We start from the raw sequence: 17073 nt of genomic DNA, 5'->3' as shown, positions 1-17073 counted from the left end.
CCTTTGAACCCACGCTAACCTTGATTTAGGCTTTATGTAAATAAAATATTATGACTTTTATTTAAGGTTCTATTTAAAATCCAAAGCTTTTCAACACTTGAGTTTTGGTATCAAATATGTTTCACTTCACTAAGGAGGGTTCTTTGAATATAAGTTTGTACTTGAATGTTTCAAATAGAACTAGATAACGTTTTAAAATTATTAAACTTATCATTGTCATAATTCTAAATTAATATTACAATAACATCATTATCCTAGAGTAAAGTTTTAATTGATAAAAATAAAGTAACAAAACAACATTAATATTAACATTGTTGACTAAGAATTAGTTCTAATTATCATTAATAATTTAAATTATCATTTACATTGATCAATATCTAGACATATATATTTGATTACTAAAATATTATTTACATAACAAAACCCATCTCAAATTTTTTTATAATAATTAAACTTAATTTCTTTATTTGGAAAGATTCTGCTAAAATTTGCTTGGACCACCCCAGAGGTAGAGGAGGTGTTGGGCTGCTTTTTAATCAAAAATGGGAGAAACACCTTATTCAGAAAGGCATTTCCCCTTGTAATAGGGTTGTTTGGGCTATTTTCAGTATTGACAACTCTTCTTTCGGGGTTTGTGATGTCTATGCTTCCAATGACTATAAGGAAAGTGTGGAACTACCTTGCCTCCTTGAATGATATACCATGGATTATAGGGGGATATTTTAACATGATTAAGAACCAAGAGGATAAATTTGATGGGAACCCTTTTGAGTGGAAAGGCCCTGAGAAGTGAAGAAGTTGAGGAAATACAACTTCAAAGATCCCAAGAAACACCTGCATGCAAATACCTGTCACAAGAGAAGAATGGAGGCACATAAAGCAAAAAAGCATAAATGCTCTAAAGAAGAAAATTATCATTTAGAAAGGGCATCAATTTTAATGAACAAGTACAATACAATCCTTATTAAAGGATAATAGAAACCCTAAAGATATGCAACCCTACAGAAACCCTAAAGGGATAATGTGTATTTAATAATTAGAATAATTATTAGATACCTACAATATTTATTAAATGCCTAAGTTTAGCTTAAGAGTAGAGTTCAATAGACTAATAATTAAATAAATAATTATTAGCTAATACAAGATAACTCTAACAGCCCCCCTTAAGATGAACTTAGGGAGTAGCTAAAAAACTAAATGCATGAAGCAAAAAAATGCAACTACATGATGAAGGCAAATTTGGGTCCCGACAACAAGGCCTGATGAGGTACCCAATCACAACCAAATCTCTATGAACTGGAGAAATAGAGAAAACCACATGGGAAAAAAACTCTACTCCAAAAAGAGATGGAAAAGTAAGAAGAACACCACTGAAGCAAGAAATAGATGCAAACACTGTCTCTGAGAAACTGTTGATCTGAAGAACCTCCACTGAAATAGAACATGACCAGGTAGAGAAGACTGTAATTTGCATGAGTGCCCTCAAATGACACTACTCGAATCAGAAGGCAAACAAGGCAAACAACTAAAATCGAAGATACAGATGGCATGAGAAACCAAAGCCTGAAGAGCTGATCAATCGAACCACGGAAGCATTAGAACCAATAGGACAAACCTCCCCATAATGCTGAAGAGGGAGAGGGACAGGAACATTGAAAAGAACTGCATGACGAAGAACCAGGAACATCAAAGGTGTTGAGAAAAGTTGAGGAAATACAACTTCAAAGATCCCAAGAACACCTGCATGCAAATACCTGTCACAAGAGAAGAATGGAGGCACATAAAGCAAAAAAGCATAAATGCTCTAAAGAAGAAAATTATCATTCAAAAAGGGCATCAATTTTAATGAACAAGTACAATACAATCCTTATAAAAGGATAATAGAAACCCTAAAGATATGCAACCCTACAGAAACCCTAAAGGGATAATGTGTATTTAATAATTAGAATAATTATTAGATACCTACAATATTTATTAAATGCCTAAGTTTAGCTTAAGCATAGAGTTCAATAGACTAATAATTAAATAAATAATTATTAGCTAATACAAGATAACTCTAACAAGAAGATCTAGTGGGATAGGTTTAAACATCAGAAAAACTTGTTTGACCCTCTAGTGGGTAATAAAGGTGTTGATAGTGGTACATCTGGTTCACCTGGTGTAACCTTCAGAAAGGTGATTCTCGAATTTACTCTAGACTTGACCATTTTTATGCTAACAAGGATTTTTTCTCTTTTGTGTTGGATGAGAGAGGTAATTTTGTTGGTGTCTGTCCTGTTACGCTCTTGGATCATCACCCTATTATTTCCAATTTTAAAATCCCCAACTCCTTGGCATGTACCTCTGTTTGTAACTCTAAGTTCCTCCTTAACATTGCCTTGCTTAAAGATCCTGTGGTGCTTGCTACCACCAACATGATTAGACTTCTTAATAATTAGAATAGGAACCTCCCCTCCCTTGTTAGTAAATGGAACTATAATGTTTCTGCCTAGCAAAAACTTTTTCAAACCATTGGGCAGAAAAAGGCTAAGGATTATAGATTTGTTGAGAAATCTCTTACTTGTCATCTTCTTAAGCTTGAGGAAGAATGGCAGCTTTCCCCTAGTAATAGTGATTTGGTTACTAAAGTGGCTAAGGCTAGAGATGTTCTCAGAAGATATCAACAGGTTAAGATTAGAGGGGCCATAGTTAGGGCTCGTCATCAGTGGCTCCAATTTGGAGACAAAGGATTGAAGTTTTTCTTTAATTTTCTTAAGCATAAAAACACCAGGGAGAGAGTGGATAGGTTGATCATAGATAACCAAGAAATTGTTGATATTGGCAGTATCACTGAGGCTTTCTCCATCTTTTATCAGAACCTTTTTACCTCTGAGAACTCTGACCATGCCAAAAACTTGAGACTTGGATGTAAGGGCATTATCCCATGTAGGATTTTTGTTGAAGACTCTCTTCTTCTCAAACAAAGGATCTCAATTGGAGAGATTGAGTGAGCTATCACTTCTCTTAAAAATGGAAAAGCCCCTGGACCGGATGGTCTCCCTATTGAGTTTTATAAAGCTAACATTGCCTGGATTAGCAAAGACTTGCATGAATTATATTTGGAAGCTTTTGAGAATGGGACCTTAGGTGGTGATATTAATCAAGGAATCATTAAACTTATCCCTAAAGATGGTGACAAAGTCCTTATCAAAAACTGGAGAGCTATTACTCTCCTTAATGTGTCCTATAAAATTCTTGCCAAAGTCCTTGCCTTCAGACTTGAGAAAATTCTCCCTAAGTTCATTTGTTCTACCCAAACCGGCTTCATCAAGGGTAGGTACATCCTTGAAAATCTAATTACTAGCTAGGAGGCCATGGAATGGGCTAGAATTTCTGGTCAATAATCTGCCATGTTCCTCCTTGACTTTGAAAAAGCCTATGATAGGGTTGAATGGGGTTTTATCATCATGATACTGGAAGCCTTTGGCTTCCCTAGAGAATTTTGTAACCTTGTTAAAGTTTTATTCAAAGATGCTTATGCTCTTGTTGAGGTTAACGGTGCTCTCTCCCTGCCCATTAACCTTTCTCGATCCATCAGACAAGGATGCCCTTCAACCCCTACTCTCTTTGTTATTGCTTCAAATGCTCTTTTTTATCTTCTGAGGGATGACTCTCTTTCCCCTAGGGTTAATGGTCTAGTCCTTCCCGATGACTCTCAACTCTTGAACATTCAATTTGCCGATGACACTTCCCTTTTCCTTGACCTCAATAAGAAGAACTTTGATGATCTCAATCATAAACTAAAATTCTTTGGTGAGGTTTCAGGGGCCAGAATATCACAATCTAAATCCATCCTTCTTGGGTGGAAGGATGAGCCTCCCAACTGGATCCAGCAGTTTGGTTTTCAATGGGGTGGCCCTCACAAATTGGTTAGATATCTTGGTGTTCCTTTCTCCATATCTCCTTCACTCAAAGATATGTGGCTCTGGGTTAGAGAAAAATTTGATAAGAAACAGAATAAGTGGAATAATAGGTTTCTTTCCCTGGCTGATAGATTCCAAGTGTGCCAAAAAATCTTCTCATCCTACAACATTTATTATTCTTCGGCTTGGATGTTTAGTAACTATCAAATTTATGAAATTCAAAAGGCCATTAGGTGATTCTTATGGTCTGATGGCAAAGGGGGTAGTAAGAAACATGTTGTTAAGTGTAAGTGGTGTTTTGTTGATAAGAAGCTTGGTGGTCTTGGCCTTAAGGATCTTAAAACCCAAGGTATCTCCCTTGCTAATAAATGGATCTTTCATGCGCTTGAAGGGCAGGAATCTTGGAATATTTTGATTAGGAACAACATTCAAAAGGTTGTCCCTAAGAGTGCTAAGTCCTGGAAGTCCCTTCCATTTAGTGACATTGTGGCTGGTAACTTCCCTGTCTCCGTTCAAGGTACTTGTGTTTTTAAATCTATTTGGAAAGCTTGGGAATCAGTTAGAAGGTTTTTGATTAACATTGAGTTTCATTCTAACAGTGTGGTGCATGGTGAAAGATCCATCTGGTGGAATCTTCTTCACTCCTCCAAACCCCTCGCTCTCACCAGGGGGTGCTCTGCTAGATCTTGGGTTCATAAGGGTATTTCTTGTTTTATGGACATTCTGGAGAATAATTCTCTTATCTCCTGGGAGGAGCTTAGTAACAAGTTTGACCTACCCCTTTCTTAGAAGAGAACTTATAATCCAACTTGCTTGTAGAGATCTTGGCCTTCCTAAAGATTGTCATTTTGATTCTCACAGGTTTCTTTCCTTTAAATGGTCAGATGGCACTCTACTTCATAAGATTAAAGCTCATAATGTTTATTATGTTCTTACTTTTGATGACTCTATTATCCAGCATCTTAATTCTCTCTGGTGTGCTGATTTGGATGTTTCTCAATGGAAAACGTTTCTTAATAAGTTGTGGTTGCTCCTAATTAAATGCTTTAAATGGTTAATGCTTATTGATAGGCTTCCTCTTAGAAGAGATATGTCTTCTCCTGATCTATGCTCTATCTATAAAGTTTTGGATTCTTGCAAGCATATCTTCTTTGACTGTCATATTACTAAGGAAGTCTGGCTTTTATTTGGTTTTTTGATTCATCACTTTGTTAATACTGTGGAAATTATTACTGGTTTTATTCATGGGCTTAATAAGGAAGCTAATCTCTTTTGGTCTATTATTTATGCTAATGTGCTTTGGTATATTTGGAAGATTAGGAATGATGATAGGTATCAAGGCCACACCAGAGCCCTTACTAAGTCCTTTAAAAGACTCACTTTTTATAACATTGTTGTGCAGGTCTCCATTGTCATGGACTTGGAAAGGAATAAGCTTCTCAGGTTTCTGAAGGATGGGTCTGCCACTATGTTTGCCTACGAGATGAAGGATGGTTGCAACTGGATGAGGTGTGTTGAGAATCTTTCCTCCTTTGAGAAGGCTCTCAAGAAGTTGATCAAAGATATTAGTGACAACAAAGAACCTTCTTATGCTCGGGCTTCTATGCTTGCCCAGATTCAAGACCAGAAGAACAATGTTTGGATGGAAGGCCTGGCTGGTTGGACCACGTGGGTTGAGAATTAGGACTACATTCTATGATACTACTCCATTTGTATATGGTGCTTTTTTCTGTGTCTTTAATGGTTGAGGCTCAGCCTCCCAGTTCTCTTTTGTATTTCTCTGTTACTCTCGATGGTTAATATAAAAAAACAACAACAATATTATATAAAAATAAACATCACTAAATTACTTTATAAATTATCCAAATATTAGATAATTATAATATTACAAGATCGCACAGCAGAATCTAAACCAACCTATAATTATAGTTCTATGGTCCGAGCATGGTATGGGATAGGTTAGGGAGGGAACTACAGGGAAAAACAAATAGATATACATATATGCTTAACAGTACATGCTTGCATAAAGTTGGATCTTGCCTAACACATTTCAGAAAAGAAAGCATGTTTGAAACAAATGCATATCAATCAAATCCAACCAAGGCATTTACAGACTGAAATTTCATTTCTATATATTATGTTTCTATAAAATATCATTATTCAATCAAGCATTGTACAGAAGAAGATCGAACCAACCTGGAAACATAGTAAACCAAAACCTAAAAGTTCTGAATCCTTCAAACCGGTGGAATTTTGTTGTCTCCCCCTCTACCTTTCATAATGATTCTATGAACTACATAAAACTCCCCAAATGGTCATAACCATTCTTATTACATTAATTAGCCATTACATATTAATTTACTAATAACTTTTTTAATTCTTTATAATGATTAATTAATTAATTAATCAATTATATTTAACATTTAATTATTTAAATCATTAACTTAATTTAATAAATTTAATCTAGAGAACACATATCCTGAACTCATGGCCATTATCTATCCAGTAATCACAATGCACCTTGATTAGAACTTTTTTCATTTGTTAATTAAACTGAAAATTAGAATGGATCACAATGTACCCTTTTGTATTTATTAATTAAATTGAAAGTCTAATCAACATACATGTTTATATTTAGTTATTTATTGTGTATTTCATTAGTTAGAATCATGGAGATTTATAGGCGCTTCACCCTAGTATGTGATTAATGAGATAAATTTGTGTGTACAAGTTTAGATGACTAAAAGCTATATATTAGTTAATTATGCATGCACACACTCCAAAAAAGTGGACTAGGACTATGTGCACTCTAGTTAGGTACATGATATCTATGTTATAAAAATCCTAATTAATTAAACATTAAGATATATGTGTCGATGAAGCTTTATGATGTCAAAAAGTATAACCCTATTGTGCTTTTAGTAGAAAAAAAAACATATATATGTGGCCAATTTTTGGCCCCCCCCTCGTCCATTTTGCATGACTTATTAGAATATAAGAATATAAATAGCTTGGTATTATTCAATATCATACAAACAAATATAATGTTCATAAATTAATTTAATATATCTCTCATCATTTAAACATTAACTGGAGTTTAAACTTATTTCGCATCTCATTGGGAGATCACAAATTATAATAGATCTTAATTTTACATTATTTTTAGCTTCTCAGCCTCTATAATCTTTGAATGCATTCTAGAATGTCCCATGATTTTGATGATATAGAAGGATGACTTTGAAAGTAGCATATTCCACTCTTGCTCACTCCTTTCTCGTCCTCCATTTCCATGGGCCATCATAACCAAATCACCAAGTATTTCAGGACATTCAATTGGTGCCTTCAAATTAGTTACCATAGCTTCTAACAATATAAGTTTCCCTTTTTCACCCAAAGCCTTATAACAATTGTCAAGTATCTTCACATAGCTCTCATCATCCCAATCATGTAATACATTCTGTATCACCAAATCACCATATATAAATTTCAAAACAGATTATGTATTCATCCATTATCTACTACCCAAAGCTGAAGCATTAGAATCAATCAATTAATCAATTACCTTTAAAATTATGCCATCACCTTGTGGTATGCTCTCAAACATATTGCCTCCCACGTGCTCAATACCTACATACCAAAAATCTAAATTACTTAAGACTTGTAACACAGATTTTTTAGACTATTACATATTAAATAGTTGTTGGTCCATTACTAATGGTCCATCAGCATGAAAATTATGCTAATATCAACCTTAAAATGAGGAAAACCCTTGATCTTAGAAATTTCAAAAATATGAAATGATCACATTAATAAAAATGTGGTATCTTAGATCCAATTAAGAAGTTTATTAAATCCACATAATACAAGACATAAAGCATTTATTTTTAATCAAATAAACCAAGGTCAAAATTACAATATACCACTAAAATAAACTTTTTTTAAAGAAAAATTGAAAGAGGAGAAAGAATAGCATGTATTATCTATGGAAACATCAAAATGCACCTCTAATCGTATAGCATGAAGACTAAACACATGGACTATGTAAGAGAAAAACTAATATAGTCAAAACTAAAAATAATGAATACCAATATTGTGGATTGTGAAAATTATATCTCTACAACCCACATTGAATCATTAGAGAAAAATATCCACACAACCAAAACCAAAAATATAATGCGTACTTATCTCATGGTGTGTAAAAGTTATTTGTCTACAACTCACATTGTTTGGTTAAGAAGAAAACTCACACAATCAAAACCAGAAATAATGTTTATTAATATCATAGCATATGAAAATTATATATGTGCAACCCGTAGAAAAAAATGTGTATTAATAGTATAGCCTATGAAAATTGTATTTGTGCAACTTATATTGTCTCGTTAGATGTGTAAAACACTATATGATTTTAAATTAGCAAAATCTATAAATATTTAAAATATCAAGTGATCACATTAAAAAAAAATATAATCTAGTTTAAACTGGAATTAACAAGTTCATAAAAGAGAAGAGCGTATAGTATCTATCCATACATGATAATGTACATTTGATCATACCAACCATGAAGACCACACCTCTAAGAGATGGACAGATGGATGGATTCTTTTATAGTCCAAATATCGTACACACTATTTTTTAGTGCATCCCACATTCCATATAGAAGACACTCTAGCTATGTTACAAACAAGGCATGCATTTGATTGCACCATTGACTGTATCAAGTGTGAAGACCGCACCTCTACGAGATGGATGGGTCCTTTTACAACCCACGATATAGTACGATCTGTTCTTGGGTCTAGATGGCTTATAGTTATATAGCCATGCAAGGGGCACCTAACTCTACTACAAATGAGGCATACATATTCTCAATTTGTGACCTCTCTTTCAAGAGTACAAGTTCACCACTAGACAATTATAGATGAAATTGTAGAAATAAAAGAGTATAAATTCTCGCCAGCCTTAAACCACACACACTAAACAACATATTAAGCCTAGAAGATGTTAGTCAATTCTGAATGTTTTCACTTTTAAGCTTAGAAATAAAATCACAGAAATGAAGAGACCAACTAACCTGGAATAGCCGGTGCAGTTTGAACGACATGGTGAAGATCAAAGTTGATTCCTCGAACATGCGGATATGCCCTCACAATCACCCCAAAGCCGCTCCATGCCCACCGCCAACGTCCACAACCGTCTCCAATTCCTCAAATCCTCTATAACAACTCACAATCTGTTTCATGGCCGTCATGGTGAAAGACGCCATGCAGTCATTGAGGATAGAATTGACCTCCGGATGATCCTTCCCATAACCCCAAATGTCCATCCCGTGAGCCTTCTCGAACGCATGGTCGCCTTGGAGCACGCATTCATGGAGATGGTGCCACGGGGCCATCATCACCTCGTGGGTCTGCATCACAACTGACGGAACCAGGCTCACCAGATTGTTCTCCCTAACGTACATAACCTTTGCGCACTCACTCAGCGAGAATCGAACCTCCGACGTGTTGTCATCCGCCTGGGATTGAATGAAAACGCCCCTGGCCGAAAGATATCGGAGGATTCGAAAGAGGTAATCCAGATTGGGTGTCTGGGTCGGAAGTCGGGCGGCGATTTGGTGGAGAGAAAGAGAGGCGCACGGGCCTTCGCTTGCAATTATGTCTGGGATTTGCAGGAGGAGGGCTGATTTCAGAACAAGGGCGGGTACAAAGGAGAATATGGTCTCAAAGGCCTCCTGTGTATGCGCTGATGCATTCTCCAGTGCTTCTGCTTCCATTTTTCTGTTGAATTGAATTGAATTGGAGGAATTTTAATGGCGTCGAGGAGACCCAACGGTCTAAAATCTCTAGTATTGGATGCACAGGAATGCCCAGTATTTATGAAGCGAGTGGGATTTGTGTCTTTTCTGATCTGATTACTTGTGCTCTTCTTTTCCTACACCTATGGATCATTCTTAGGTTTCTTTGCTAACACCTTATAACTATGCAACATGGCATCAACATGCATGGAATGCACTAATGCAACTTGGATATACTCCTTATGTTGAATGAAAGGTAACTGAACCTACAGAAGATAAGGAAAAGATAAAATGGATGCTTGAACAAACCAAAGCTCTTGGATGTCTTCATAGTTTTGTTTCCTGATTTAATGTTTCAAATTGAAAAATGTAAAACTTCACATGAAGCTTGGGAAAAGCTAAAAATATTGTATGGTACTACTAATGAAGTAAAAGGCTATCGGATTGATAACGATGTGATGAGCCTTGATCCAAAGAACTTTGACAACATCCAGGATTTCATAACTAAATGATTTTAGAGCACAATGTAAAGAATGTGGTATTGATAAAAAGAACATCCAGCTGGTCTATAATGTACTAAATAAATTGGGTCCTGAGTATGCATCTTTTGTTTCTAGCTTTCATACTCACAGGCTAACTATGGGATCAACTTATGTTAAGCCTTCATTTGCATCTTTTTGTGAGATGTCGATACATGAACAATATAAGCTTCTTTCTATGGGTCTCATTAAGCCATCAAAGAATCAGGCCTTGTTGGCTAATCAACCTAAGCGACAAAAAGAGTCAAGACAATCTGACAAGAAACAAAAGAACTTCAAGAAAAAAACCACATATAGATCAAGCACAAAATAAATCATCTTCAAAAGATGGTTCATCTAAGAAGGAGAAGTCTACTTGTTCATATTACAAAAGGACTAGACATGAAGAACATTCTTGTTATAAGGACATTGATGAACTGAAACGTCTTCTTAAGAAAAATAACATTGATCTTCCTTCTAGAATGGTTGATTCAACTTCTTCTTCCAATTCAAAACAGTCAGGATCTACTAAGATAAAAGGTCACATGAGACTTGCTTCTGAAGCATCTAAAGGTAAAGGTAAATCTCTTTGTGCTACTACAAGTTGTGAATCAAAGAGATGGCTCCTAGATTCTAGAGCTTCTCATCATATGGCTTCTACACAGTCAATGTTCTCTTCTTTTGAGCCTTGTGTTATAACACCTATTATGACGGACAACAACACTTATATGAGTGTGACTGGGAAAGGTTCTATTGATATTAGGGATGGCACTTTCAATTATGTTTTGTGTGTATCTCATATGTCAAATAATATTCTTTCAATCTATCAGATTACCTAAGGTGGAATAGGGAAGATTATGGAGTTCACACTTGATTCAGTTATCATTCGAGACTTGGAAAGCAGAGAGATAATTGCTACAGGGATGGTTGATCCATGAGGGCTTCACTAGCTAGGCAATATTATATCATGTGCATTCATATTGGGGGGTTTAATATCCCCAAAATGAGGGTACAATATACTGCCTATTGGTGAAAATAGGGGGGTTTTAATTCAAGCTATGAAAAATACAATATTTGGTGAAAATAGGGAGGATTTTAATTTGGGTTGTGTATTAGGAGGGGGTGAAAAAAAGGATTTTAGGGAAATATTTTTTAAAAATAGGGGAATTCTTTAATATACCATGAACGCACGTGATATAACCTAGGTTCACTAAGTGAAACCCATGTGGGTTGATCATGCATCTCGGTTATATACCTTTACAGAATTTACACTTGATGATGGTTCTGATCCTTTGGTTGTTCATCACACTCCTAGTGTGAATCTTAATTCTAAGGAGAACTTTGGTTACTTGAATCTAAGTATTCTGACATTAGATCCAGTTCTTGAACCTTGCATTCCTTCTCCTCCATCTTCTATTTCTTCTAAGGATACTTGTATTGCTACATCCATGGCTAGTTGTGATTCAGTGCAACAGGAAATGTATTGTCTTCTAGATCTAGTTTCTTGGGATGACTACTTGATAGACATTGCAGGTTTGTTTGTGGAGTCTCATATTTAAAATTCGAGAGACACTATACATGATGTTCCTCTTCTCTTTGATGAAGTTGATTCTTCTTCATTTGTTATGGAGGAACCTTTGGATCCTCTTGTTCATTCTCCACATGATCATTCATCATAGTTTGACATGAGTGTGGATACTTTTGATCAAAATTTGGAGGCATCTTTATCTTTAGAAGAGATATTGAAACCTTTGGAGCTTGTTTGACATACATCTCTACTTGGTTTTGGATTGTCATCTTCATCAATGCAGCCTAGAATGCCTGATTTGGATGTGACTTTTGGCATCGACATAGAGACACCTGAGCCGTATTCAGAGACTTCATACATTTTGAACTTTCTTCCTTCATATTCCTTTCAGGAATGAGAAGACAGTCTTCATACACCTTTGTTTTATATTTCTTCCTAAGGGGAGGAATGTTGTTCGGCAATCATGGTCCATCTTCTACATCCAGTTTTGACTACTTTGGGAAGGCTACATAGTCTTTCTTATCCTTTCTATCTTGGAGAGGATTTTTTCCTTGCATGGGATTCTTTCTTGTGCTCGAAACCTTGTTTTCTTTTCTCTCTTTTTGGGACGATTTTTGTCCCACTAGGTTTTCTTCGTTTGAGAGAGATTGTTTTGTACATGCGTACACAACATGGCTTTATAGTTGGGACCCATCTTTGTGTGTTTCACCCACCTAAGCTACACTTAAGGGGGGTGCTAGTGTGGGTATTTATTTTCTCTTATGCTAGGGAATATTTATTTTTCCTACACATTATTAAGCTTGCTTAGGTTATAATATAATGGTTAGGGTGAGGACATGTGGCATAATCCTACATTCACATGTGTCATTCACACCCACATTTGGGTGGTTGAATATCACACCATCTTTTGAATTTATTTTCCACCTCCCCATAACCATTTCTTGTCTTTACCTGAGTTGTCATAACCATATACTTGGCATTTACCAAGTAGGTAAAGCTGCCTCCTGTTTTGGGGTACAGGAAGTTATTATTCCTCTTGGTTTTATATGCCCATATTTTTCTATATAAACAAACCCTCACCTCTCCCTATGATAAGTACTAAGAAGTACTGAGTATCATAACACTAGCTCAGATTATGAGACTAGTTTAGTGCTATGAGAGTGTTGAGTTTTGTTCAGCTCTTGGATTCTTGTCGTGCTTTCCTTCAATTGCATTGGTCTTGGGTGGCTTCACAACTAAATTTAACATTTTCTATTGGAAAAATATATCTCTTCCTTCTGAGAATCTATAATACCATTAGAATTCACAAACCATCTAAAACCTACCTAGTAGGGCTCTAAAAGAGTTCAAAGGTTCTATCATTTCTACAACTTCAAAATCAACAAATTATTTTATGCCTTTAATATTAACTTTAGTGTTCTTCCAAGTTTCAAATGTTTCTATTCTATAGTATGCTAAATTGATGTTCATGGGTGCTTTTACTAGTTTTGGCCTTCCCAGATTCTCCCATGTACATTAATATCAACCGTCAAATATTTTACCTTCTGACCATTAAGATGTATATTAATGAGCAAGGGGCCATTCTTCGAGTTTAGTCCTCAATTAGTTTCTCAATCTATATTTTGTTTCTGCATGTTCCAATATTTACCTAGTTGTTTTAACTTGACAACTAGATCATTCTCTTGCAATAGAGATACTAAGTCTTCAAAATTATTACTTTATCCTTTGTAAAATTGGCAACATCATCTTGTTGTTGTGTGATTTGTTGTTCAGCTTGTTCTACAATATTGGATCATGTTGGTTCTTGGTGGACCAAAAATACTCTTGTTATTCTTCTTCTTCTTGTAAAATAGAAAATCATATTCTTCAACAATTTCATTTTTGTTCTTTTCACTGTTATTTGTTTCGTGTTTGGTTTCATCTTAGCTTAATTTTCTTCTTCTTCTTTGTTTCCATCATTATTTCTAAACAGATGGAATAACCAAGGTCAAAAGAAAAGGAAAAAAAAGAGGAGAAAGATGATCTTGTATTATCTATGGAGACATCAAAATGTACCTTTATGTTCACTATAGTGTGAAGACTAAGTTCATGGAATGTGTGAGAAAAAAGCTAATACAGTCAAAACTAAAAATAATGAATACTAATATAATGGACTGTGGAAATTATGTCTACAACCCACATTGATTCATTAGAAAAAATATCCACACAATCAAAACAAAAAATATAATTCATACTAATCTCATGGTGTGTGGAAATTATATGTCTACGACCCATATTGTCTAGTTAAGAAAAAAAAAATCACGCAATCAAACCCATAAATAATGTGTATTAATATCATAGCTTATGTAAATTATATATATACAACCCATATTGTCTCATTAGATATGTAAAACACTATATGATCTTAAAATCAACACTAGCATACCTACATTTATAAATAAAATTTATGTAGGAGACGTTGGGAGATACCAAATTTAAAAAATCGTTGCCTATAGCATAGATTAATTAATTTGATTTGGTTTATATTTAGCATTCAATTATGTTTAGCCTTAGAATTCATTATGGTTTAGTATTAGGGTTTGATTGAAGGGATTAAACATCAATATTAACCTTAGCATTAAGTATTATAAAGGTTATAATTAATAATATCTTAATATTAGTTTTTTATTTTTAAAATTTAGAAACATAGAAATTGTTTTTAATCTATCTAAATTGAAAATTAAAAAAATATATATTCTATAAAGAGATTAAATGTGATGTAAAATACTATATTATTTTTAAAATATGTGTGAATTTAGAAACATTATATTTTTATTTTTAAAATTTAGAAACATATAAATGGTTTTCTATTTGTCTAAATTGGAATTTAAAAATTAAATATTTGTGTATGCATTTAACTTTGGTTTTTTGAATTTAAAAAATATTATCGATCTATGTATGCATATAACTTTAATTTTGTGAATTTAGTGACATTATGTTTTTGTGTTTACAATTTTGTAACATACAAGTTTTCAATTTTTCTAAATTGAAATTAAGACTAGTTGTTTTTCATCTATTTTTTATTTATTATAGAAACAGCACTTTAAAAGCATGTATGTTCATGCTCATTGAAGGAAATGAATCTTTAAAAATATAATTTTTTTTATTTTTATTGCAGCTTTAAATGTTTCATTCGATAATCTATTTTTAAAATATATGTAGATTGAATCTATAATCAACATTTCTCCCAAAAAATATAATATAAAGAATACAATATAATTATAATCTAATTATTAACTCTTGTAGGTGTCTTTCCATTTTTTTCAACAATAAAACTTGATTTACTAATTTAACTCAAACCAAGTTTTTATTTTTTGAAAATTTAAATTAGTTTTTAAAAACATAAAATCAAAATCAAATTTTCATGTTGTGTTTTAATTTCAAATTTTTATTTTTATTTTGATAAAAGTGGATAAAACCACTAAAATGTATTAATTATTTTTTTTTGTTTTTTTACAGTGTCTAGTTCAAAGAGCACTGAAGGGAAAGAACTAGTAAGAAAATCGTTCAGTATCACTCAAGTAAAAAATATTAGCAGTAAAGTCCATTCCTATACCCCGAGTCAGCAGAGTAGGAACTGGCACACAATATAACTGACCCCATGCCTTATCCCACTACGAAGCAGAGTCAAACCTGTGACCTTGACGGATGCAAACCCCAAGCCCCCAACCAACTCTACTACAAGTGGCGGCTAAAATGTTAGCTGTAAAGTCCATTCCTATACCCCAGGTTAGCAAAGCAGGAACTGGCACACAATATAAATAATTTCAAAAATAACTAAATAGGATAACTATTAAATAATTAAATTTAACTATACAATTTTTTTTCAAAAATCTATATGAGATTTCTTTGTTCATATATAATCTTTTATATTTCTAAATCTCAAACATATTTTTCAATATTTATAATCTTTCATATCATTCAATGGATATTTACATTGGAAATTGGTAGACAACCACAGAGAAGAAAATAAGAAACATTTATTTTATATATATATACCTTTTTGTCACAAATAGAAGAAAATAAAACATATTAATATATACAACAGGCTTATTATATTACTCACATTTGAGATTATGTATAATTCAAGGGCAAGACTATTCACACTTCGGTCCAACTCTGTGGGTGACTTTCATCTTTGTATTGAGCAGACTTAAATTCCAAACAGAAAACAAGAAAATTACATTATTAAGAGTACAAATAATAAATAATAATTATATTTAAAAAAAAGTGTGTGTGTGTGTATGTGTGTGTTGCCCTCATGCCCTAATACCTTCCAAAAAACAAAAAACAGAAAAAAGAACACAAATCATGAAAAAGATAACATAAATCATGAATGAATTACCTTCCTTGTACAAAAAAATAGAAAAAAGAACACAAATCATGAAAAAGATAACATAAATCATGAATGAATTACCTTCCTTGTACAAATCAGTGATTAGATTTGCTTACTTTTTCATACATGTTGCTTTTCCTTTTCAATTTGTTATGGTTGTAGAAGGCATGTGGGGGATTGTTTTCCTCATGTATGTGAAGACTAACAAAAAACTAAACTCGAACTAGGGATCTCCCAAAGTCAGGGCTGCAATCCAAGAGAAAAGAATTGTATCTTTCTAAAAAGAATTCAAGATGCAAACCTTTTAAAACAAAATCCCCCAAAAATGGAGATTGTCAATTCTACATTCTAATTTCGATTGAAACATTCCTTATCGAGTTATCCATATTTGATACTTAAATTTGCCTTTTGCATTCTCCATATGTATTCAAAGTTGTTTTAGAATATAAATAAATAAATTTCTAAATTATTGGTTTATCTTATTTCTAGTTGTTCTTATCTTTATTCTTTTTGTTTTTCTTACAGAGCGTTTTTGGTAAAGATAAAAAAAATTCTCATGAGAAATGGAATGTTACCAATTCGATGGCATACTATGCACTTACTAAATTAGAAACTTGCCTCTTTCAAAAAAATGACACAAATAAGATCTTTGGGTGTCATTGTAGTGTTACGCCCCTCGGCATAAAAATCAAGAAATATCAAAAATATCACGTGATCACATAAAAAAATATATATATACGGTGTAAACCAATTTACAAGTTCATGAAATCCACAACATATGACACGTAAAAACATTTAATTTTAATCAAATAAAATAAAGTTGAAATTGCAACATATCAATAAAAAAATGTTTCTTTTCTAAAAGAGAAAAAAGAGGTGAGATAAGAACTTATACTACATATCCATACATCAGAGTGCACTTTTGATCATATAAAGTACAAAGATCATGTCTCTATGGG

General features: G+C 33.5%; 1 protein-coding gene across 1 annotated transcript; it reads right to left on the bottom strand.

Annotated features, from left to right (window-relative positions):
* Positions 1–7053: 7053 nt before the first annotated feature.
* LOC131876293 (caffeic acid 3-O-methyltransferase-like) lies at positions 7054–9672 on the bottom strand. The gene is made up of 3 exons (XM_059221211.1): positions 9075–9672; positions 7465–7529; positions 7054–7359 (listed from the first exon to the last, which is right to left on the bottom strand). Exons 1-3 carry the CDS (start codon positions 9670–9672, stop codon positions 7054–7056), a joined length of 969 nt encoding a protein of 322 aa, XP_059077194.1.
* Between the last annotated feature and the right edge of the window lie 7401 nt (positions 9673–17073).

Source organism: Cryptomeria japonica, chromosome 5 (genome assembly GCF_030272615.1).
Source record: "Cryptomeria japonica chromosome 5, Sugi_1.0, whole genome shotgun sequence".
NCBI classification, from domain to species: Eukaryota; Viridiplantae; Streptophyta; class Pinopsida; order Cupressales; family Cupressaceae; genus Cryptomeria; species Cryptomeria japonica.
This window is presented reverse-complemented; position numbering and strand designations above follow the sequence as displayed.